This window comes from Orcinus orca, chromosome 7, assembly GCF_937001465.1.
Source record: "Orcinus orca chromosome 7, mOrcOrc1.1, whole genome shotgun sequence".
Classification (NCBI taxonomy): Eukaryota; Metazoa; Chordata; class Mammalia; order Artiodactyla; family Delphinidae; genus Orcinus; species Orcinus orca.
In genome coordinates this window covers 42627495-42653053 of record NC_064565.1, presented here as the reverse complement: position 1 = coordinate 42653053, position 25559 = coordinate 42627495, and the positions used below count along the sequence as shown (strand labels likewise).

Sequence of the window (25559 nt, the reverse complement as noted above, 5' to 3'; positions counted from 1 at the left end):
ACTGCCAGATTATGGCACAGACTTGTGACTGGGCTTTCTGACTTTGTCCACTTTGAGCCATCCTAAGATTGCTCACAGATAACACTATAAAACATAACTTGTATCACAACTTCTCTTGTCATCTCTACAGGCACCCTATGTTCTAGCCATATTAACTACATGCCGTCCCTCAAAACCCACCACACCTCTGTGCCTTTCCCTAGAGTGCCTGCCTCCATAACTGCTCCCCACCTGTCCTTAACCTCAAGCCATCCAACTCATCATTCACTCTCCAACTCAGGAGTTAACTTTTCTTCAGTTTCTTTGCTACTTCCTTGTCGATCTCTGCCCCCAAAGACCATACACCGCCTCCGGACTGCCATCTAATACCCATTTTTATTACAGTAGTTAGAATATATAAGTACATTGTCTTTTCATCTCTGTATACTCCAGTATAATGCCCAGCACACCATGGCCACCCAATAAATCCTCACTGATGAATAAATCACATGTTATGTGCTGGGCACACAGTAGGTGTGCAATACGGCTATGTGGACTGACAAGTCTTCAAAAATACTTGTACTTCATTTTATATCTCAATTTTCTGAATCCTTACAGCTTAAATAAAATATTTAGGGTTTGCAGGAGGGATGGTCTAAATGGGAGGAAAAGACCTCTCAATCTCCCAAGAACCTGTTGTTCACAAATGTCACTCAACACGAGGCAACTTGGAACTCAGTAACAACACAGAAAACAGTCCAGCTAAAAACTTTCTTGAATAAAGCTGGATTTATTTCAGATACTAAACAAAAACATCAATGAAGAAACGCATTTATATAAGATCAAAGTCACAGGCTAATTTCAAGATCTGAGTTAGTCTTCTCTAGTTGCACAATTGACCATTTTGCCAGGAAAAGTACCCAAAATATATCTAAATAGACTAATTTATTGGAAATACTCATCATGGAATTGCTTCAGAAATTCTGCCAAATTTGTTCTTGTTGTATTAGATTATCTCAAGATATATTTTATGTTTAATATTTTGGTTTAAAAGCCTGGCTCTCTGGCCGCTATCATGAGAACGTGCAATGGCAGAACAAGAGAGGCTTAGGACAAGACTGTCAACACTTTCTTTCATTCACCTCTTAGGTAAATCTTCTGTTTAGTAACTCCATGCATATCCTGTAAACCTTTGTAAGGAAAAACAAAGTTGCTGACTGAATTTTAACCTTAATGTTTATGGATCTGGTAAAGACTACTAAAGGATGTGAAATTTTCACTGAAAATGACCAAACATGGTCTAAATTTCCAAGGAAGCCTATTTTTACCCCCTAATTCTGCCTTCCCTGGCTAAACTCACTTTTCCATGATTAATACACCTAAAAGGAAAAAGTACCCAAGTAGAGGAGCAGTATCTGAGGCTCTTCAGGCAACTACCTCATGAGCAACTCATTATTACCCTCAGGCAAATAACCTAGAAAACCCAAGGCTGTGAATTCCAATGAAACAGCATTAAGAACAACAAAGATCAAGAATTAACTCCGAGCTATTTGGGGTCTGCTATGGCAAAATTAACCAACAGTATTGTCTATCAGGTATCAGATATCAAATATAAAACTCAGCCCACCACTGAAACTATCAAAATATTGACTTTTCAGAAGCATCCAGAGTGAGTATTTCCTACAGGCACTTCAGAAACCCTGAGAAATAAAGGTGACAGTTGAGAAACTGCTGGGATTAGTAAGTATCTCAGTAAAAACCCCCCAGAAGAAACTCCAAACGGGAACAGCAGAGCTTTATAATTCAGTCTTCCTCCCACACTGAGATTCAAACAGATTCTCAGGAAAGGAAATAACCCATAAGAACATTAATATCAACTTCCATGTAGCTATAATTCAAACATCTAGAAATTTGAAACAAAAGGTTTTTAGAATCTGACTTTTTGTGTGTGGGGGGTTTTCTTGGTAACAGCTTTACTGACATCAGTCACATACCACACAATTCATTCATTTAAACTATACAATTCAACAGTTTTAATATATTCAAGAGTTGTGCAACCATCACCACAATCAATTTTAGAACACTGTTATCACCTCCACAAGAAAACTTGTCCCCTGTAGCTATGGCCCAACATAACACCTCCCTCCCAGGCCACTGCCTCGCCCAGCCCTAAGCAACCACTAATCCACTTTCTGACTCTATAGACTTGCCTATTACAGGCATTTCCTACAAATGGAATTCTATGATAGGTGGTCCTTTATGGCTGGTTTCTTGTACTCTGCATAGTGTTTCCTTGCTTCATCCATGTTGCAGCATGATCAATACATCAATTTTTTACAGCCAAATAATATCCCACTGTACGGATATCCCACATTTTATATCTCCATTCATCAGCAGATGAGACTGTAACTTTGAAATCAATGTTAAACTAAGCAATAACTTAGTAAGTGAAACTTTGTCAATGAAGGGGTTTCCTGAAGTCAGAACAGGCTTAGCTTCAGACACAATTAATCATAATCAATTATTGAAGATTATGACTCAAAGCACCACAGGCTGCTCAGTACCTCCTATATCACTTAAAAAAAAAAAAAAAAAAGAGTAAACCACCAAACAGAATTCATTAGAAGCAGAGACACTGGAGTCCATTTTAGTCCTAGTTTCCTTCGCTGTAAAATATCCCAAATGACTGCAGTCAGAATTAAAATTCCCTTCCGGAGTTAGCTCATTTTACCTGCTACTGAGAAAGAAAATGAAGCCCAGGAAAGAAAGTGATTTAAAGGTTACAGCAACAATTAGTGGCAAAGTTGAAAGTCAAATCTAATTCTCCTAATGCCCTTTTTATTTTTAACACTCTGAACTGCCTCTTTAAACTGTATTCAACATCATCCTAAGGAAATGATTTAGAATGTATGCCCAGACTCAGCTACATGGATATTCATCACATACCATACAATGAGTGGAATTTAAGAGAGACAGAGAAAGACCGTCCTGAGACTCAAACAATAAGCAACTAGTTAAATAAACTGTGAAATGCCTAGCACTGTAACAGTTTGCAAGCACACAGAAATTCTAAGTAAAGAAAAGATGTTCACGATGTGGATGCACACAAGAAAACAAACCATACTGGAACAATACACACCGAAGTAGTTAATAGTGCTTATCTCTGGGCAATGGAATTAGAAATGTTTATATTGGTTTATAAACTGCATTTCCTAATCTTCCACATGAGAATGTATTATTTGCATTAGCAGAAAAAAAATTACTTTTAAACGTGTTTAGCATTCACATTGAATGTAAACTGTTATGTTCTATTTGATAATGTTACAGTAACAAGACTTTGAATGTAATTCCTCTCTCCACTTGATTGCATATAAAAGAATTTCCTTCTACCCGAGCTCTTTGCAAAATTTATCCCACATCAATGCTCTGAGATGCTAAGAGCAGTATATATTTCTGCTTGCAGATGATGAAGTTAAATTAAATACAGGAGATCTTAGGGATGTGGCTGGCATAGCTGGGATTAAAATCCCTGGGTTTAAGTCTCCGGCCCTCATAGTTAAACTGTGAAACAGAAACCCAGGAAAGGTAATGATTTTTTGAGAATGGTGCTACCTTGTGAGATCTACAAATGTAAAATTTAGGCATACAGAAACAAAATATCAAAGCACCTTCCATTATGATATATTTTCCTACTGAAGTCAAGAGGAGCAGATGTGAATAGCAACACAGACGTAATAAATGAGGACAATTATCTATAAAGTTATCAGAAACTTTAAAAGCATACTTGAAAGAAAGCAAAAAATATAGCTCCAGAAATCACCTACAAACAATTCAGCACAGACACCCCAAAAGGCTGACATGTGATTTTGGTTTTTCATTTTTATTTTAGGGGAAGCATTTCACTGACTTAAAATTAAGTTGAAGATATCAAGCTAAATTTCAAACAAAAATGTGCACAACTGTGTTATCATTATCCAGATTCCCATCACATATGCAAAACTAGGAGACATATATCAGAAGTTATCAGAATAAAAACTGTTTCTTTTACTTTGTAAGTACAGTATTTTCCAGAGACATGTATTTCTAGGGGAAAAAAATGAGGCTGTAGATCCAAAGATATTAACATACCTGCTAAAATTAAGGCCTCTTCTCAATACCCTCTTGAGTCTTAATTCTTCTCCACTGTTTATTATGCAGTCAAAAATTTTATAAAGCAAATGTTTCCAATCTCAGCATAACCACAAGGAACAGATATTGGCAACTCATCAAGGACCTAAGGAAGAGACTAAAGATCAAATCTGAAGAGCAAACAATTTCTTCGGTGTGGGCTTTAATGAGGTAAGGAGGTTAAATGATACCTGACCAGGTTGCTTCAGTATTGTATTACAAACAATTTCTGGAATTTAATTATCACATAACAGATCTTTTCCATCTAAAATAAGACAACCATGTTTCAAAAGAATAGAGTGGTATAAAAACTGGAGTACAATCTATTTAGTAAAGATAAGTATTCTTTTATGGAACGGTTTTTTTATTTGGATTTATAGAACCTGTATATATTAGGTCATGAACGTAAAATGTATTGTAGCTTCAGTTGCAGTCAAAAGTTAGAAAGACAATGATTCAAAGAATAAACTTAACTCTTTCAGAGTCGGCCATGAACATTTACTTCCAGAAGATAACGTATAGATGATTTATTAATAAGAAAAAAGTCACTGATTCTAAGAAATGACATCAATTGTTCTCATTCACCTTACTGTGAACTGAATCTCATTCAGTTCATTCGCCTTCCTAGGAACAAGTGAGATCTCTGAAGAATGGTGATGCTATTGGTGGCTTATAGAACCCCCTTCATTATGCGTTAGTTGCAGCTTCTCCTTACTGATAATGAGAAATTAACACAAATAGTGGCATTCCTTTTCAATAAGCAGTCCTTTGGGTTCACCGCCTGCAGCTTGTTATTGAGGGATGGCACCTTCCTAAGTGATATCTACTCCAGGCCCAGTCCATCCTCACCCTTAACCCTCCATCTTCACCAACAGCGTACATAGCAGAATAGCTGAATGTGTGCTGTGGAGACAAGAGTGCCTAGTTCAAATCATGCTCAACCATTTATTAGGTAAATTATTAAAATACCACAGGATTATTCTCAGAAATACACATGGAGCACTCACAGAGGGCTTGGCCCATAGAAAGCCCTCAAACAGTGGTAAAAATTATCATTGCAACTCTTGTAGAAGGAGTGAAATCCTCACTTGAGCAAATAAACAAGGTCAAACAGACTCCACAAGTTTTTCCCTTCTTCCAAAACTATTCAATGACTTTGGAAATGGTGATAAAAATAGCAGGATATTAAGAATTCCTCCCACCAAAATCAAAGATGAATTGGAAATTCAGTACTGAAGCCAAGATGGTCCCCTGTACATCCTACAGGGGGTTAGGTTTCTCTCCTACCACTGGTTAGGTTTCTGTGAGCCTCTGGTCACATCACTACATAAAACTGTTACATGCGTTTCTGTTTAAAGTTACCGTAATATATATTGTTGATTCATTACCATTGAACTCAACCCAACAGCTCTCTAAGTCATGACTGAACAGAGCTTATCCAACAAGCATACTTTCTCCATAAGCACACTTCAGTCTGCTTGTGCTCAGGAACACTAGACCAGGAACACCAGCACGCCGGTTGGAGGACATTTTACACAGCAAAATTACCAACAAAACACACAAAAATGTGAAAAAACGTGGCACTAAACAGAACTCGAAAGGACACTTGCAGACAGACAGCAAAAACAAGAAGCAGAACGTCAACTGTTCAACCTCAGCAGGGAAATTGCTCATCGGGTGACTCAAATTTTTCACCACCCTGTGATCCATGAATGACCACAAAAGTGCCACAGTGCTGACTTTGGGATTATAAATGTTTATCAAATAGGCAAACGTTTAAATCTAGAATCCCCGAATAAGGAGGACCAACAGTAAATAATTTATGGTACATTCAATGAATATGACTCAAAAGTTAATTGACCTAGAGCTACATGCATCAACATGAATACTTCTCCAACCAAATGCATAAAGATTCAAAAGGACACATGGGTTATGATACCATTTCTATAAATTCAAACAACTGGAATTTATTTTTGCCAAATGTGCATAGGAAGGACACATGCCAATTCATGGTATGTGTCCTCTGAAGAGGGAAGGAAGGAGATGAGGAGAGAGAAGCTTGGACTGTATTTCTTTAGGTCTTTGGGTATTTCATCCTACTATTCAGTAATGTTGGGACTATTTCATTAAGAACATACCCATTAGGACTATTTCTCATAGTGAAGTACACATGCTGCAAAGTACACATGCGCTACACAGCATTAAACTGCGTGGAAGGAGATTTCTGCATGAAACTGCAGCACATATTTGGAGCAGTGATGCAAACCACTTAACAGCAGGATAGACGACAACGATTACAAGGGTCTGTTTGCACAGAAGGAAAGGATGCCTGTAAGAGACAGAGATGAAAAGGAGAGAGACAAAGGGTCAGAGTTTTATTTCTGGATACACCCTGTGTAACTGCTGCTCCTTTGAAGTGCACGGAGTTTCTTCCCAGAAGGACGACATGCAGTCCAGGGTGGAACAATCCCAAAGCAAGCTTAGTCACCAGGACATCAGGAGAAAAACCTTAAGCCCTAAAAGAATGATTCCTAGCGTAGAGGAGAGGACTTGGGAAGGAAAACTCTTGAATGGAAACTATCATAAGAAGCACAGTTGCAATAGCCAAAGACTGGGGATGACCCATCAGAGTCTTATTTTCATTGGGATAAAGCAGTGGTTTTCTTGGGGGGTGACGGACAAGACATCATCTAACTCCCAATTTTGTTTCTGCTCAAGAAAAAAATAAATATTTGTGATGCTATTATGTTTCATTTATAATTTTCCTCTTTGTTCACTTTTGGCAGTTACCATTATGAACCTTAGGCTAAAGTCTAGCACTCTGCCAAAAATACCAACATGGTGACTGATGCGTAATTCAAAAAAGCTGTCAAAGTGGATACTCGAAAAGGAATGAGTCACATGGCTAGGCCGGGCATGCTAATATTTTTGTACCATGTTATAATCCTTTTCATCTGGACCTTCTTAAAGTTGGCTTATTACTTCCTTTCATGCAATCCTAAGCTGACTAAGGGCTACAATAAATGGCATAAGAAGCCTGACAGATTGGGTTCATACTTTCATTACTAAAATCCAAAACTTAAGCCTATTTGATATGGAAATAGGCCACCAAGAAAAACACGCACATAGCTTCAGCCCACGAGACTTAAGAACCCTCAAGGGTCTGGGAACACAGACAATGTTATCATACTAGTCTGACAGTTCTTTCAAATATTCTTTTATCTCAGTAACTTTAAAAAGTAGAATACCACTATAAAATTTAGGGCAAAAGTGACATTTATCAGCTGAGAGAAAAAGAGCAATTTTCCTCACTGGAAAGTGAGGAAGAAAGAAAAATGTGTAAAACCATCTTCAGAAAATTCTAGGCTCTCATTCCAGGATGGTGGTAGTATATTGATCTGGTTTGGGACTGGCCTCAGTTTCATAAGCTCTGTCTGATTCAGCAAGATTTACTGTGTAGATAATAGATAATCAAATAGATAATAAGGAACCTTCTAGAGAAAAAATACAGCAAGGGGTTACTGGGGTAATGCAACGTGTAATGACTTAAAACTTTGTTTCCTAGATGGAGTCAGGTGGCACTGTATTCTCGATTTGAAACAAGGACACAACTTTTATTGGACAATGCTCTTATCTCAAACAGAAGGCCATCTACACAAGTTACACAAATCCTTTTTTTTGCCACTACTGGAATCAGAATAAAGTCCGAATGACTCCATCCATCCCAGATTGAAGCTGGAGCCTTCAAAACATCAACTGCAGTTTCTTCAAGGCCCAGATGGTCACGATCTTGAACCTATTTTCTCATCTGAACTAGCTGCCTAGTGGTCACACTGTAGTACACTGCATGTTGGTCCTCTGCTCCAATTATGAAGATGCTAACACCTCCACTGGCTCTGAAATGGAACAATCCAATGCCCTGAAACAACAGGCTTTTTTTTCCTAGATAGGACAAAACATACAGGAGTCAGGATAAAACACCCAAGTAGAGGCTGCACACCAATGGACCAGACCTTTGGAAACATTCATTTGTGAAAGAAGGTCAGTAAGTGCAATCTAAGGCGGAAAAGCCAACGTAAGCCATCATCAGTTCAATTCCAGGTGCTCTTCACATTTGTGGCTGATAACGATTTCACTAAAGTTATCTGTGAGATTCACAGGAGCCCTGTTAGAGTCCACAGCCTAGCCTCTCAAGTCAGGGCTTTAATAAAGGCAGATTAAAAGGGTACAAAGTAATCAGAGCCACCACTTTTTGGGAAGTGTGTCCCTGAGTGCCACAGCTTTACCGGACTAAGCAATGTCACTTAATATTCACAACAATCCAAAGAGGTAGGTCTGGAGCTCATACAACATGCGTGTCTACCCAGGCTTAGAAAGGCCCCCCAACCAGTAAGCAGCAAAATCCTGATTCCAACTCAGGTCTCATCCCAAAGCCTATGCTCGGAAACAAGCGCTTTTTAAACCAAGCCTTTTTTTAACAGTTCAGTTAAATGCCCAATTCTGGGTCCTGATGGTCCAATGCCATCCCTTCCTACGATAAGCTTTATAGAGAAGGCTGCCAACTTTCTAGCAAAGCAAGTGTAGTGGACATTTCCTTGGTTTCCAATACTTGCAACCGAGAGGAGGAAGACTCCTAGTCTATTGCTCTTCAGAGTAGAATCCTCTACCACCTTAAAGGTTGTCCCTGGGAATTAGGACTTTTTACCAGATTCTTCCAAGTGGTTGGCACGCTTACACACACCTGAATCTTTAAGCATTCAGGCACAGAACAGAATTCATTTTGTCTGTACTTTATGAATTACGACTTTTGGCCATATTAATTAACTTGTCAAGATTTATCAGCTTACCTGAAATGTTACAAGACTAACCTTAACATACCCTTCTATAGCCCATTATATACATAGCACATACGTATATGATAAATGCTTTTTTAAAAGGCTATTATTTTCATTTTCTTGCCTATCTCTCCCACTCGAAAGTTAATCCTCAAAGGCAGAGATGATGCTTCATGCACCTTTGTGTCCCAGCATCTTAACAGTGCCTGGCTTAGAGCACACACCCAAACAAAACATTTGTTGAACGAATGAATGGGATTGCATGGGCTCCGTTTATTAAAAATAAGCAACCCCCCAACATAAAGCCTACCAATACAAGATAATAAGGGTTGTTCCCTCACAAGGAAGTCCAAGTCTGTGGGTTATCACTGAGGGCTGATCAAAAGGCTTATTCCACAGCCTTCAAGCTGTAACAACACAGCCATTTTACTAGGGACATTTTTTTAAAAAAAACAAAGGTTCAGAGACAGTTGTCTGAAAGAGAGCCTTCAGAAAGCCTTCAGAGGACAACTGTTATTAGAAAAAGCCAATTTGATCACAAGCTTACTTGGTTGGCCTCTACTATTTCAACAGTGGACAGTGGCTTATTCATCCAGTTCTTATTTTATCTTCAATTTTTTTTTTTTTTTTTTGGAAGGACATATAGTTACTGTTCGTTCTGGGTATATACGAACGAAATTAAAAGAGCCTGAAAAGTTACTGAACTTATCCTCACAGGGCTTTCAATTTACTCTGAACCACTATGTTTATACGTATCATATTTGTATTGTATTTTCCTAGCTGAGAGTCAAAACAGTATGTTAGGAGCATAGCTTTAGAGTCAGCAAAGTTTGATTTTCAGCTCCAGTACCTCCTAGAAATGTGTGTCCTGAGGCAAGCTCCTTTACACTTCTGGAATCCTGAGTTTCTCCTAGATGAAACAGGGGCGATCCCTACCTTTCAGGTGTCCTGAGTCACCTTTCGTGTTTACGGAAATGATTAAAGAAATGCACAATAAGTGACCTCTACTGTTACTACTGCTGTCCGTGCATCCAACCCACATTTAACTTGAGGCCTGCCTTTAGATCCTCGCAAGAAACAAATTCAGTGATATGTATTAAAAGGCTTAATGTGATACTGAATGGAGTAAATCTAAGGCAAGAAGAAGGTAGTGTTCCCACCCATTTTCCGGTCACTGCTGGAGGTCTGAGAGCCAAATGGTCGGGATATCCTGACATCTGCACAGAGACTTTTCTTCTGTGGCTGCTCCTGTAGTCAAGCTCAGAGGTTTTTAAACTTTAACACGCCTAAGACTTACTTTCCAGGGTTGTTCATCCAGAATTGTGCATACTGCACCTTGATGAGCAACTTAAGGGACTTCAGGGATAATTTTATCTAAACCAACTTTTATCTTATCCTTAACCTCGGATTCAAACCTCTATATAAAATTCCCATATGCCCCTTAAAATTAAAAAAAAAAATTAAGGAAAGAAAGAAAAAGGGGAACGATCTGAGCAACAAGCTAGTAGCAGTTATAACAAAGAAGTGTCTTTTCAACCAATGGCTTCAAGTAGATAAAAAGGGCATTCCAAGTACTGGATGCCTTCAGAGAGCCTTTACTTAGAAGGGCACTGCTACACTAATCAAATACTCCATTCCCCAACTGGATGTCTCATGGGTCCAGAACAGTGACAAGACTGCAATTTGCTAAAAATCTTTTGAATTCAACAAGTGGCAGAGATGTGACTACACAGAGTCACTTACAAGAAACAGCTCTGCTATGACAAAGGAAACAGACTCCTGCACCCCTGGTCCCAGCCTCCTCCAGCCTTCCCCAGAGGTGAAGTCTGAAGCCTTCGGGGCTGAGGACATCCCCCTTGCTGTTCCCTTCAGTTGCTCCAGGGACCAAGGAATCCCATCCTGGCCCAGCAGGGGAGAAACAAATCAAGCCCTGGTTACTCCTGCTTGAGGGCTCTTACCTGCCTGCTCACCATCACTCAGATCTTAAATGAGAGCCATCACCTCACACTGTCCTATTTTATTCTCCTCACAGCACTTGCCTGCGTTGGAAATCCAGGTCCATTTCATGTCTGGCTCCGCCTCCCCCCCCCAACCCGACTCCCTCCCACCGCTGGAATGTAAGCTCCTCGAGGGCAGATGACTGGTGGGCCTCATGCAGCACCACATCCTCCAGTGCCCATGACACTGCCTGGCACATAGTAACTGCTAGATAAACATTTCTGGACTGTTTGATTAAAGTATAAGCCCTTCTTAAGCAGTGACAAGTGAGTAAAACTGTACAATATAGAATAAAATGTGCAGTCTAGCAGTGACTGGGACCAAGCTGGCATCGCTCTACTTCCTATTCCAAGGAAGCTGTTTCTGAACACTCAAAATACACAAATGACACTTTCTCTCTGAACCCTCAGAGTTTGGTACATCTATCACTATACTGATGCAATACTCACAATGGACAGTCATTGTGTGAATGAATTTAGTCTAGAGGGTACATGAAGAACAAAGAACAAAAAGCCAACATTGAATGATATCTTATAACTTGAAAGTATACACAGTGCAGAAGAAACAAGTGAGTTCTCTCATCGGACAAGCCAGGATTCAAATCCTGCCTCCATACTTTGGGAGCAGCTACCTTACCCCTCTGAGCCTCACCGCCTCATTTGGAAAAGGAAGATAGTATCTTCCTCCGAGGGTGGCCAAGAGCAAAGATAATGCTTATAAAGCACAGAAAACATAAACAGTGTCTTATTTGACACTGGAATGTCCCTGGAGTTTTACTGACCGAGGACCTAGGATGGGCTCACCAACCTCACCACCTTCTTCTGTAACTTCAAGCCACATACCTTCAGACCCTATTTGCCTCATTTATTAAGAACTCTTAGAATCACAAAAGATCATTTGCAAGCACTTTGCAAACAGCAAAGCACTAAAATGCCAAAATAAGGAATGCTGTTCACTGAAACCTGCCTCACTCCCAGTAACAAAGGGACTGTCGTGAAGGATGTTTGACTTTACTAGAGTCCCATGGTACAGTGCTACCACTCACTCACTTGATGACAGCACATCATGACGCACCAATCTGGCTTAGTGACAGTGAAAAACCATGAATTTCCTTTGGCCACTTCTACTGCCCTCCCCCTCTTCTCCTAATTCACCAGTTTTCCATAAGGAGTCAGGCAATAGCACGATTCCAACTTATCATCTCTGAATGCTTAGTGTTCTTGGGCACCTACTAAAGTCAAGTGATAGGGGGAATACCAAGGTGAGTGGCAAACTGCGACAAAGTGTCATTTCAACACAAAGGCAAGCTATGTGCAATTCACAGTCAGCCCAGAATGGCCAGTTAGATAGGTTCTTGGAGCAGCTACTCAATTCCCGGGCCTGTTTCAGGGGGCACCATTCTCTGATCAAGTCATTAATTATCTGCTAAGACCGTCCCTGGGCCAAGCACTGTGCTGGATAAGGAGAAGCTTCCAGGGCCTTTAAGGTGTGATCCTTACCTTGCAGGAGCCCACAGTGCAAACTGGCAAATAAAACAGGGACATAAACAGATGGCTGACAGTGTAAGGAGTGACTACAAAGCGATACATAAAAGCATCCCCTTATTTTACAGTCACACCTCCCACAAGGTGATATTTAATCCAGGGCCTCATGAGTAAGAGAAATAATTCATACTATAAAGAGATCAAAGAAGCGTCGTTTTTCCCACCTCCCCCAAGCTGATGCGGGTCTGCAAGGACACAAGAAAAAAGTGGGATTTCAGAAGAGCCTTGAAGGCTGGATATAAGTTCAATAAGCAGAGAAGCCAAGAGAGCACATCATATGTAAGAGAATCACGTGAGAAAAGGCATAGTGGAGGGCAAGTACAAGCCTGCTCTGTGGACAGAGATAAAGCAATCTCCACGTCTGGGCGTAGGAAGGAAACAGAAAAGAAGATGGGTCTGGCCAGACTGTGGACGGCTTCAATGAGAAAGCGGGTGGAGGGTAGGGGGGTGTACAGAAGTTACAGAGGAGACAATGGAAGGTAAACCATTAACAACAAACACAGCCAAAGAGCCTCTCAAACTGGATCGACATCTGCAGTAATGTAACAGGACTTTGATGGGACAATGGAACCAGAAGATGAAATTTACAATCTTATACTTTTTATTTTTATTATTTTTTTAAATCAACTTTATTTTTCCATATTCTTATTTAATCCTTTTTCATATAGTACATATATACTTTTAGACTAGGGCTTGGCAAACTTTTTTTTTTTTTTTTTTGGTACACGGGCCTCTCACTGTTGTGGCCTCTCCCGTTGCGGAGCACATGCTCCGGACGCGCAGGCTCAGCGGCCACGGCTCACGGGCCCAGCTGCTCTGCAGCATGTGGGATCTTCCCAGACCGGGGCACGAACCCGTGTCCCCTGCGTCAGCAGGCGGACTCTCAACCACTGCGCCACCAGGGAAGCCCAATCTTATACTTTTTAATATTTCAAAAGAATCATCAAGGTGACAAAACCTAAAGGCTGAAACTTAGGTGTAAAAGGGAATACACAAAACCTGTGCCCAATGCCAAGTACTGAAACGCAAAAGGGCCAATGCTCATTGTCAACTGTGGAAATCTCTCCCTGCTTCATGCTTTATTCTAGGAATACAAATCAAAATATGTTCTTCTCACTATTATGAAAAACAGAGATACTCTACAAATACAAAAAAAATACCATTAGGGTTATCAATGATGATGTAACTAAAAGCAGCGGTATCCTGCTGTAATGTCAATATTTCCTAACGGTTAGGCCTCCTCGGACTGAGGAAATCTCTGGAAGGAAGTGGTGGAAACCTCACGGTTAGAATCATTTAGAATCAGACCACAAGGCACAATCCTGTGGCCTATTTTCTTCCACGTAAGTCGGGCCACTTGGAAAGTAAGTGCAGCTGGGGAGGCAAGGAGCCAAGTGAACCCATGTTTAAAGAAAAACAGGGAGACTGAGATTCTGATTCCTGAACTCAGGGCTGGTTACAGCAGTGTGTTCAGGTTGTGAGAGTCCATCAGGCTGTACACTTACGATACGGGCCCATTTTTGTTTGTATATTATTTGTCAATTAAAACAACTTTAAGGATGATTAGGAGATATCATCCCAGAGAACAACAAAAAGAGGAATTTTTTAATTTCTCCATTATCGATAGAAAAATTAAGGGAACTTCTGACAATCATTGGTGAAAGAAAATATAGATGTCTAATGTTAAAGAATTACTCCATTAAATGACGACCACGACCTGGTAAATTCACAGGTGATCTGAAGATTTCTAATCCAAATAAATGCCTATCCCGAGACTCAAAACTTTTGCAGTGAAAGGACACTGAAGCAGCTGAACACTGGCAGGCTGAATGGTTCCACAAACCCAGGAGGCCACACAGTTCTAAATGGTCTCTCCAGGTTTGCATCTAGATGGCCTGATTAGTTGGCAACAGAATCATGATTTTGTGTTAGGCCTGGGGAATCACCACTTCCAAGTTTATAGCATCCTAGTCCCAAGACATCTGGACTGAATTGGCTTCCTAGGTTCATCAGGCAGAAGTCCTTGGGGATAAAGAATCCTAATTAGTCAACATTGCCACTAAAGAGGAAAAGCTTCCTTAGAAGAACCATAAGGCTGACCATACTGGGGACTGAGAGGGCCAGAACTCAAAGGGACCTACAAAGCTATTCACATGATTCATCACCTTTCCATGCAGGTTCCCCAGCTTTCACAAATAAAAGACATTTAGTGGTACTGAACTCACAGAGCAATGTTGCCATGGTGCAGGTCCAATCATGTTCTATCCAACTTCTCCTACTATTAGTTATCCTAAGGCTTCCTTCTATACACACACACACACACACAAGATCATTGTTCGCTGAAGGCAGATGAGATTATTTTCAATCTTTCTGCCACTGTAAAAGTCATCTTCTTAACCTTCCCCACCAAAGTAAAACTCCATTATTCTTTAATATTCCCATCTAAATCCATGCCTTCTTTTGCCCCGTCCCAATTACTAGAAAGTTTCATCTGCTCATAAACCAACTACCTACATTTCCTGGATTTATATTTCTAGACGAAAATGAGACAATTGCTGCTATCCTCTCAGTTCAGAAAACCACATACGCTGTTCCTCTAACCCCAAACCACAAATGTTAAAGATTATGAATAAGGGGAATGTCTATTTGCTTATAACTATTAAAGGAATAACCAGAGTCTTGCACTGAGAACAACCAGCTCATTCTTGACCTAGCAACCTATTTATCTTTCTATTCTCAAAGCTAATTGCTCATATAAGCATGCCAATTTGCCTTGATTATAGGATTCTTAATAAATGAATGTTGTTTACATTTCACAAGTGTGTTTGAATTTCACTCGGGGGAGCCAAGCTCATGAGTCTTTGTAAGTGGTAAAACCAGAGATCAAAGCAAAAGGCCTGCACTGAACCAACAAACAGTTAGGCTTGAGAATAGAGGCCTAAGCAAAAATACAAGTGATTTATTGATTGTTCTGCCCCAGAAGTACACTTCAGGGTCACTGATCACTCTTTAGCTATAATATGTAGACCTTCCTCTGCAAATTTTCATTATGGTCATTTCTTAAATGCATAGTTAAATAAATCTAGCATTCAACAGGCTTTGATCCATCTCTTCCGTATTTCTCATCTTGGTGCTTTTGGTTGGATCAAATGTCTTTAAGAGCTTTTTTTTTTTTTTAACCCTTCTCAACTTTGCTTAATTTCTCTAAATTTTTGCTGTGGTTTTAACTCTTTTTTTTTTTTTTTTGGCGGTACGCGGGCCTCTCACTGTTGCGGCCTCTCCCATTGCGGAGCACAGGCTCCAGACGCGCAGGCTCAGCGGCCATGGCTCACGGGCCCAGCCGCTCCGTGGCATGTGGGATCCCCCCGACCGGGGCACGAACCCGTGTCCCCTGCATCGGCAGGTGGACTCAACCACTGCGCCACCAGGGAAGCCCTGTGGTTTTAACTCTTATGCTTGGTCTTTGGGGCAGGTAGGGAAAGGGGAAAAACTGCTCTAGCACGTGGCTTCTGAATCATGGCTGCTTGCTCACATCTCCTAAGGAGCCTTAAAATATCCTGATGCCCAGGTCACACTCCAGACAAACTTATCAGAATCTCTGGGAGTGGGACCCAAACATCTGTTTTTGAGGGTTCCAGGTGATGCTGATATGCAGCCCAGTTTGAGAAGCACCACTTTAGCCTGTCAATCCCTTCGTCACCTACCTGAATAAAGTGCTCAGCCGAACTTCCACGGGAAAAAGAAAAACAAGAGAAGGCAGGTTCCTGAGCAAATCCTCAACTCAAGGCAGGACCTGAGATAGGTGACTGACCAGCACCGGGCAAGGGGCCAAAGTGTGAACGACTTGACACCTTTCCCACAGCCAACCAGTTTTTAGGATAAACCAGGCCAGGCGTACCATCTACCATATGGAAGTCAATCAAGGGAGATTACCCCTGAGATAGCAAGGTGTAAACACCTCAAAGTTTTCAGCTTCTGTGGTGATGGATGCAGCAGCTTATCAATGCAACAAAGCTTCTTCAGCAAAGAACAAAAGTGGACTAAGGTTACATGTGAAATAAGAGTCACTGAAGTCAGTTCCAGGCGGCACAAGAATGCTGAAGATGTGACCAGGGGAACAGCTTTGCTGTGCCCTAGAAACTATAAAAAGTTTGTGATAAGGGGCCAGACCATGAGCTCTGATGCCACTGGTCATGTTTCCTTGGTCAGTTTTTTAAGAGTGTGAAAAGAAAGTGCACTGCTATCTGTTTACAACATATACCACCATACCTCCAAGTAGGGAGTTAGTGTTTCCCAATTTAGGGATTCTGAGCCATCCTGGTCCACATTTGTGGGCCTCGGTTGAATCACAGTTCATGAAACAGCTCTCTGACCTACCAGCTCTTCCCTAGACATCCCTTCCAAATTATATACACCAGAAACCGCATAGTCCTTGGTGTTGTGTTGAAAGGACAGGGTCGGGGGAGGCGGTAAGGGTGTTGGAGAAGAGGATGCAGTGACTGGGGAGGGAAGATCACCCTGCAGTCTGAGCAGACACCATCTTAAAGGGAAGACAAGAGATGAGTTACCTCTGCCTGCAGTGTTCAAGTAGGTGAGAACCAAGAAGGTGCATGAGCCTGTCTACAGAAACCAGGTCGCCGAAGTCTACAGATATACTTCCTGCAATGGAGGAAGGTAGGAAAGGTCCCCCACTGTAGAGTGGAAGAGCCACTCTGCAAGAGCGGGTCCACCAAGCAGCTGCACAGCTGGGAACCCACCCTCCCTTCTAAGCAATTCCAGTCTGTTCTTTTATAGGGATTCACTGCCTTGTTTCTAAGAGGAGTCCAGGTACCACTGCTCTCTTGCAATGGAGAGAGTGTCTTCTGGAATCAGTGCCTCTCTAATTAGCCACTTGTTTGTGTGTTACTTGCTCAGATACAAGGGCCAGGGAGCCCACTTCACCTTGTCCTTATTCCCCAAGCCCTAAGGATGAAAAGAAGAGCACAGTTCATGAAGACCAAGCCCTTCAGGCAACAGTTTTTGTAAAGTCGAATAAATTTCCAGAACAAGCATGAGCCTACACTACTTTTTCTCTTCTTTGAGCCCAGGAGGAGCCTCCAAGTAGACCCTTCCCCATTCTCAGGTGCTGTAACTCTTTTTCCAAAGCCTGCATGTGGCAGACTCACCTCAAGAAAGGCACCGTGCAAGCCATGAACTTGCTGGAGCCTGGGCTTAGAAAGACCTTCCAATTATCAGCATTTTTCATACAACTTCTGTCTAAGCAACTCTAATGGAAAGCTCAGTCTCCATTTTTTGACAACTCTGAATATTAGAACACTTTTCCTTATGCTTATGTGACTTTCAGTCACTGACCCTGGAAATTCTACTCTCTAGATCAGACAGAATACAGCTACATACTTTTCTACACAAAACATCTTCAAAACGAGAAGTCGGCTAATGGCTCACAGTATATCACGTTCCAGGAGTTTTACACTTCCAAGTGCTATGATTTCAAAAATCTCATGACTATCCTAACAGTTCTATTAAACTGTATTCCCATTTACAGAGGAAGAAAACCGAGGATCACAGGAAAGAGTTGCCCAAGTTGATGCAGATTACGATTCTAGAAACTAGGTCTCCTGCTCTTGGAGTCAATGCTGTTTGCTAAATGAAAGGCCACAAGTGAAAGTAATTCTTAGCACTTAAGGGCATGCATACCTTCTCTCCCCGCATCTCATCTGTTTACAGGGCTGCCTGTCTCTCAATGGAGCCAAGCATTTGCAATTCAGAGAATAGCCTTTGATCATCTTATATCCTAAATACCCAAATGTATCTTCACACTTTTTATGGGTATTCTTAGGGGGGAAATGCACCCTGATAATGATGAAAGGCACCTCCCTAAGCACATATTCCCACTCTGGAGAATAAAACAACTCAGGGGTTACTGCCTAGATGAGACTGTAACAGCTCAAAGCGCAACACTCCATCCATCCCCCTTCTCCATCTCCCTTCCCTCTCAGCTGGAGAAAAGTGAGAAAACAAATCAGCATGCATCTGATGATAGCCTAACTACACACCTACCCATCCAACTGCTCAGCAGACTTCATGGCAAAGGCTCTCCTTGGAAATGGTTGAAAGGGAACAACACCTTGCAGAGGGAAATAGATTTAAATGTTAAAACTTGACCTTCCTCGTCCTTTTCACAAGTAATTACATTTGGAGCTTGTGCACTATACGGACGGGTTGTCTCTCCCCTCTGATGTGGAAAACCTGGACTTCCCAACCAAGGTAGTTCAAGACTGCCTTGAAAGGAAAAACTGAAGAGTACACTTTTGGACCAAATCAATATTTAACTCCATGCCTGAAAATAGAACAGCACAGTGAAGATGCCAAAACGGATGTCATCTAAAGAGAAACAGTACAGTGCACTTGGGTCGCTTCGAAGAAATTTCTGCCAGCTTTATAGTTTGAAACTTGCACTTACCAGATTTAGAATTTTTTTTAACAGCTTTATTGCTAGTTCCAGACCTTTTTTTTTTCTTTCAGTCTTTCTTTCCAGTTCTAAGCCTAAGGAAGCATAATATAATGGGGGCGGGTGGGGGGTAGGGGAGGAGATCTCCAAATCTGGCTAAAAACCCTAGACTGGTTATCTAGTAACTGCATGGCCTGAGGCAACTTAGGGAATCTTTATTTCCTCATCTATAATGTTACTGATAGCTGGAGTTACTGTGAGGATTAAACGAGAACATGGAAGCATAGGGCATACTCATAGTAGATTCTCAGAAAATGTTCCCACTTTTTCCTAAGTACAGTGACTACATTCAACCTCAGGGCAAGAAAAAAAAACTGAAAAGGAAACTGACTCAAATTAATCAAACACGAAAGTAGTTCCCGGTGTTAAACATAAGATACTACTGGCCCTAAACCATCACTTCCTAATCTTTTTTAATCTGTTTGCAGAGCAGCCTGACATCTGCTATCACACAGATATGGCAGCCAGGATGGGGGGCTTACAATTATCTTCCTCTGAAACTCAGAAAGGATCCTTAGGACAGCTCCTTGACAATGGGATTGAGGGGCTTACATTTTAAATTGTAAACAGTGACTGCAAGCCAAAAATTAGTGAACAATATACAGAGCATCTAACGTCCAAAGAGGTATTCTTGGACAAAGACCATCAATTGTTCACCACACCCAAAATCACCTTCATAGCATCATCTTTAAGAATAAACGACATGGGGCTTTCCTGGTGGCGCAGTGGTTGAGAGTCCGCCTGCCGATGCAGGGGACACGGGTTCGTGCTCCGGTCCGGGAGGATCCCACATGCCGCGGAGCGGCTGGGTCCGTGAGCCATGGCCGCTGAGCCTGCGCGTCCGGAGCCTGTGCTCCGCAACGGGAGAGACCACAACACTGAGAGGCCCGCGTACCGCAAAAAAAAAAAAAAAAAAAAAAAAAGAAGAATAAAGGATATGGAAGTATGTGTGTGTGTGTGTATTCCCAACAATTAGACAATATTTAACAAATACAATGGAGAGCCACTTAGATAATTATAAATGTGTGGGACCCAAAAAACACGGACAAATATTACTTGTAAAATACACAAAATATATACAACTTAAAGGAACAAAGATTGAAGCAGATGATTGAATTTATAATTTATGAAACACTTCCATGGAAGAGTGTAACAGAAACATCCTACACACACAAAGGCATATCACCTTATAGCTCTACCTGACAGGCAGGTCCAAGGATGCAAACAGTTAAGTGTATACAAGGCGTCAGTAATCTTTTCCCTTAAATATAAGTTTTATAGTTACTATTGTAATGATGCTGAAGACAAGTTCAGAGAGGGAGAAGACTCCTCAGGAGAATGAAACTCCTAAGATTTGGATCCAATTTTTACTAGTCATTAATTACAGGAAGTTCAGTAACTCAAATCTCTACTCAAAAATCTCATTTTCTTTCCTCTTTAAAAAAACCTTTTTGGGGCTTCCCTGGTGGCTCAGTGGTTGAGAATCTGCCTGCCAATGCAGGGGACACGGGTTCGAGCCCTGGTCTGGGAAGATCCCACATGCCACGGAGCAACTGGGCCCGTGAGCCACAATTACTGAGCCTGCACGTCTGGAGCCTGTGCTCCGCAACAAGAGAGGCCGCAATAGTGAGAGGCCCGTGCACCGCGATGAAGAGTGGCCCCCGCTTGCCACAACTAGAGAAAGCCCTCGCACAGAAACGAAGACCCAACACAGCCATAAATAAAAATAAATAAATTAAAAAAAAAAAAAAAACTGACAACTGATTTGTATCCTAAATAAAGTACTCTTATAAAAAAAAAACCTTTTTTTAAAGTCTATCTCCCTCCACTGATCTTTTTTTTTTTTTAATTTATATTATTTATGTATTTTGGGCTGCATTGGGTCTTCATTGCTGCACGCGGGCTTTATTCAGCAATCTTTTACTCTCTCATCCTTCCATTCATGCCCACTAATTTTTTAGATACATACAGTTTAACTCATGTGGACCGATGGGGGTGGTGGGGGACAGTCACTGAGTAAGTTTCATCTCAAGATTTTCCAGAAATAGATGGACTTCTGTCATTTAAATTTTTATATACTCTTCCCCAATGCTTTATATAATCTAGAGCTTGGTGAGGTGAGAGGAATTGTTTTCCATTCCTGAAATGGTCCAATTATTGATGTAAGCCATATTTACAATGAGGTGCTTGTATACTTTCTTGTACAGTATTACTATCCTGTTTTCCTCCCCAAACACTTATATGATCTTTATCATATAGGAAATAAAACTAGTATCAATAATGCCCACAGGATTCCCATTGTCTCAGGGCAGAGAATTTCTCCATATATATATATATATATATATACTTTAAACGTTACCACCTATAATCTGTCCTTCAAGCTTGATCTTCAGAATTAAATGGTTTGATCTATTTCTTAAGCAATTCATGAAGAAAAGCACAGTTGAGAGCTTTTCATGTACAACTTTAGAAAAAAACTGACCACAAGAAAAGTCACCATAACTCTGTACTTCTATCAGCCCATAAAGATGATTCCTTTTAACTCCTCTTACAGCTTACTCCAAAGAGCAGCTGGAGCTGACCAGGGAGTGTTACATGAAACACCAAGTCAATCGTCCAAGTGCATCCCTAACAAGAGGGCCCCCAAGCTGAGACTTTCCCAAAAGCTTTGTTTTAATCCAAAAAAGGTCAGCCTGGTATTTTTGGTTTTGTTGTTTGTTTATTTGTTTTGAAAGGTTTAAAATATTCTAAGCAATTAAGAAAGGAACCGCATCCAGTACTTGTGTGACACAGTAGAGTAAAAGTAGCCACACGACCAACCACTGCCCCAAAGAGCTTGTGATATACAATCATGAATTTCTACGTACTGAATTTGTGACTTCTAGACTTAATAGTAACACAAACCCACCATGTTAAGGATGGGACTTTTTTTCTAAAGAGTAATTCATACCATGTGTCACTAATCAGCAGGGTAACTGAAAGCTCATGCAAAACATGCTATCCCAGTTGAGAATTTAATTGCATTATTGTTATTAGCTGGTTTTCCTGTGTCACTGGCCCTCCCACTTCAAGTGTACACACACACAGACACACACACAGACACACACACACCAGCACAGCATGGATGGAAACACAGAAAACCCAGAGCTACGAGGTAAGAACTATGTTGTCCGGTAGGAAGAGGATTTTGAATTAAAAAGGTTTGTCCCTATAAAGACAGGTCAAGTATACACCCAGGCTGCCTTGAGAAGTAATTAAGCCTATGCTGTTTCATTTCAGAGTGTCTCATTCTGCACAACAGTGGGAGCAGCTGCGGGAGATCACAGACCATGCAAAGCAAGACAGGCAGCCTCATCTATCTCCCGACTGCCACACCAGAGTTTCCAGGTGGTGTGAAAAAGCTTGTGGCCTCTTCTTCCACAGAGCACAAAGCGAATCTGCCATCCAGAACATTACTCCCCATATCAAACCAGCCCCTTTTAAAGGCCTGAGGAAAGGCAATTTAAACGTCCCAGTGTTCAGACTCCGGTCGATTCCCAAAGTTGTCAGGTTACATGCCCAAAACCCGCACACAGATGCAGAATTCGACTGACTTCAGCACAAGTTTCTCTTGCTGCCTAGCACTGTAGAATGTAGAGATTACTAGCTAGGAAGAGGCTACAAGTGTACACTTACAAGTGTATTAGGAACGCTTCCAATCTTGCCTGTTTCCCTCCCAACACCCCTTGAAAGAGGCTAGGACACTAAAAATCGAAGTCTGGGGATCAACTGCAGTACAGACTCTGGCTGGGTCGACGAGGGAGGCCACCACACCCTCCTAAGCTCACAGCACTGACAGGCTCTGGCTGGGAAGGGCCCAGAAACTTAGTCCCAGCAGGAAAGGGAGAAAGAAGGGAGTCTTCAATGTCTCAGACTTGCGAAGCTGGAAAGCTAGGAGAAGCGGATTTCGGGAGTCAGACTTGGCTGGGTGTGCTGGGGGAAGGGAGGGGAGGGGTCGCCCCTGGAGTCAGGTCAGCTCGCAACACGTCCCCGCAAAACTGCACATTTTTGTGGTCTTAACATTTAAGACCAAAAGGAACGCGCCGAGACGAAGCTTCTCTCTCGCCTGATGTCCCCCTCCTCGCTTAGGGACGAGGGTGCCGCACCGCCACGCGCGGGTTTCCTTCTCTTTCCCTTTTGGGGGAGCTCCCCTCGGCCAAATCGCCTCCAAGTTCGCCTTCCCGTACAGCGCAGCGCGGCGCGGCACCCCTGACCCGCCACATGCGCCCATCTGCCCCGCACCCCTCAGGACCCGGGCTGGGCGCCCGCTGGACGTCCTCGAGGACTCGGGGTTTGCGCGAATTTTTTTTTCTTAAACAAAAAGCCTCAGCGGCTCGCCGCCCCCTCCTCCCCGGCCCGCGCCACCTTCCCTTCACGCCCACGCCACACCTCCCGGGCACACGCGCTGCGAGGTGCCTCTCCCGCCAGACAATGGGTTCGGGGCCGACCCGCCAGGCAGCCAGCCCCGAGCCCCCGGCCCCATCCCGGGACGCAGAGAAGGCCGAGCGCGGGGGGCTCGGAGGAGGGCGGAGAGGAGGCGGGGGAGGCCACAATGGGCGAGGTGGGAGCCTCCCTCTTGGGACAGGAGGCTCGCTCCCGGCGCCGGGAAAAGGGGAGGGGGCTGGGGTCAGCTGCACCGCCTGGTCGGAGCCCCGGGGCCCTGCTCCCGGCCGCCGCCGCGCACTCACCAGCACGATGGCAAATCGCTCCTCCAGTTCACCTGGCTCGGGCATCGGCAGCTTCAAAGGCACGTTGTGCGCCCTGAAATCGGTTTGCTGTGAATCCATGCTCCCGGCGTTGCCCATGTTGGCTGCACACCGGGGGCAGGGGCTGCTCCGGGCCCCTTGCGTCCGCGTCGGAAATCAGAACAGCTCCCGGCGGCCGGCTTCCAGTGCTGGCGCGACCTGCCCGGCTCCCCGCCCTCCGCTGCGCCCCGGCGAGTGTGCAGCGCGCGCCGCTCTCTAGCAGCGCTCCGAGCCAAGCCGCCCCCCGGCCTCCCTCATGCTCCCCGCCGCCCCAGCGCCGCCCCGGCCTCCTTTCCTCGGGAGGGGTCGTCAGGGCGCCGGGCGCCTATCTGCATGTTGCTTCGCTGGCACGCCGCCCCCTGCCAGTAATAGCGGCCAGCGGGCGCGTGGTTGCTCCGACTCAGTCTTCCGCCTGGACCGTGGCCGCCGCTGACACTTCCAGCTCAACGCCGGCGAACACGACGCTCGCTCTGCCAGCACCTCGAGCAGACAAATGCAGCCTCGCGCTCCCGACACAATGCCCCCTCTCGCCCGGCCCCCGCCCCCGCCCCCGCCCCCGCCCCGGCCCCGCCCATTCGCCCCGTGGACTGCCGGGACCAGTAGTTTCTGCTCAAAGTGTCCACACTCAGAAACCACGCCGCTCTGGAGGGCCAGGCGGGGTTAGGGCCGCTTGCAGCAAAAACAATCTGTACACTTGTGGAAAGAGTTTATGTCACTTTTGAACCCCCACTCCCACTCCAACAGAAGAAATAACTACCTCGTCTACATCAATTCTGACACTTAGTAGGAACATTTGGCAAATGAATGAATGAGCCAATCAGTCAATGATTGAATGCACGCATTCCGATTTAAATTTCAGGAGCTGTTCGATAGGATCTAGTTCAACAGGAGACCTCAAGGGTATTGGCAATGTCCTATGTCATAAACTGGGATGTGGGTCCATAGGTGCTTGTTTTATTGTTCTTTCTTCAGTATGTATGTTACGTATTCTTTTGTGCGACTGAAATGTTTTATAAACAAATATATACTTTTATGGATATTTATAAATATCCACTATGGATATATGCAAATATATCCTGGTCAGACCCCAGGATTTGGATGAGAAGAATTCAAAACAAACACCTGTCAAACAGCTATTATGTGTGGGTTACTGTGTTCCTTCACTAGAGAAAGAAAGAAGAGAGCTCCTGCTCTGGAATACTTTCCAATCTAGTGAAGAGAAAATTTACACAAATAACCATATTTTGTGTGAGATAAAAATAAGAACAGAGTGTTTGCGAAGACTCTGAAGATGGTCTTTGGCTGTAGTTACCTTATTCCTCTACAGCACTCTTGTTCCAGGTGTTTTACAGAGAAGATTGGGCCCAACCCTGTTCTACAGGATGCTCTTCAGACTATAACTATCCATTCTGAAGGAGTGGAAATAGAAACACCCTTATAAACGACTTTAGCCAGCTGCTCACTTTGTAGATTTCAAGGGCATCCTCCTGGTTTACTTGTGGCTAAATACTGCAGTTAGTCCTTTCTTAGCTTAAAGCAGTGTTTCTTCATCCTGGTTTGTATATCAGATTCATGTGGGGAGCTTGTTGTTAAAACTGCAGGCATCATGGGCCCTGACTATCATCAGAATTTCCCTAAGCTAAGAGCTGCGGCCTGGGCAGATGTATTTTTAACAAGCTCAGCAGGTACTTCTGATATGAAACTAGGGTTGTTACCCTCTTGTTAAAAAGCAGCTGCTTCC

The 25559-nt window shown here is 42.9% G+C and overlaps 1 protein-coding gene across 10 annotated transcripts in view; it reads right to left on the bottom strand.

The window, feature by feature from the left end:
- The window catches only part of FMNL2 (formin like 2), a 308405-nt gene extending 284510 nt beyond the window's left edge, over nucleotides 1–23895 (bottom strand). For all 10 annotated transcript variants that reach the window (XM_049712703.1, XM_049712705.1, XM_049712702.1 and 7 more), the window contains exon 1: nucleotides 23762–23895. In XM_049712703.1, the coding sequence (XP_049568660.1) occupies nucleotides 23762–23878 (117 nt within the window). In that variant the 5' untranslated portion in view covers nucleotides 23879–23895. The remainder of the gene's footprint in view (nucleotides 1–23761) is intronic.
- Nucleotides 23896–25559: the final 1664 nt, after the last annotated feature.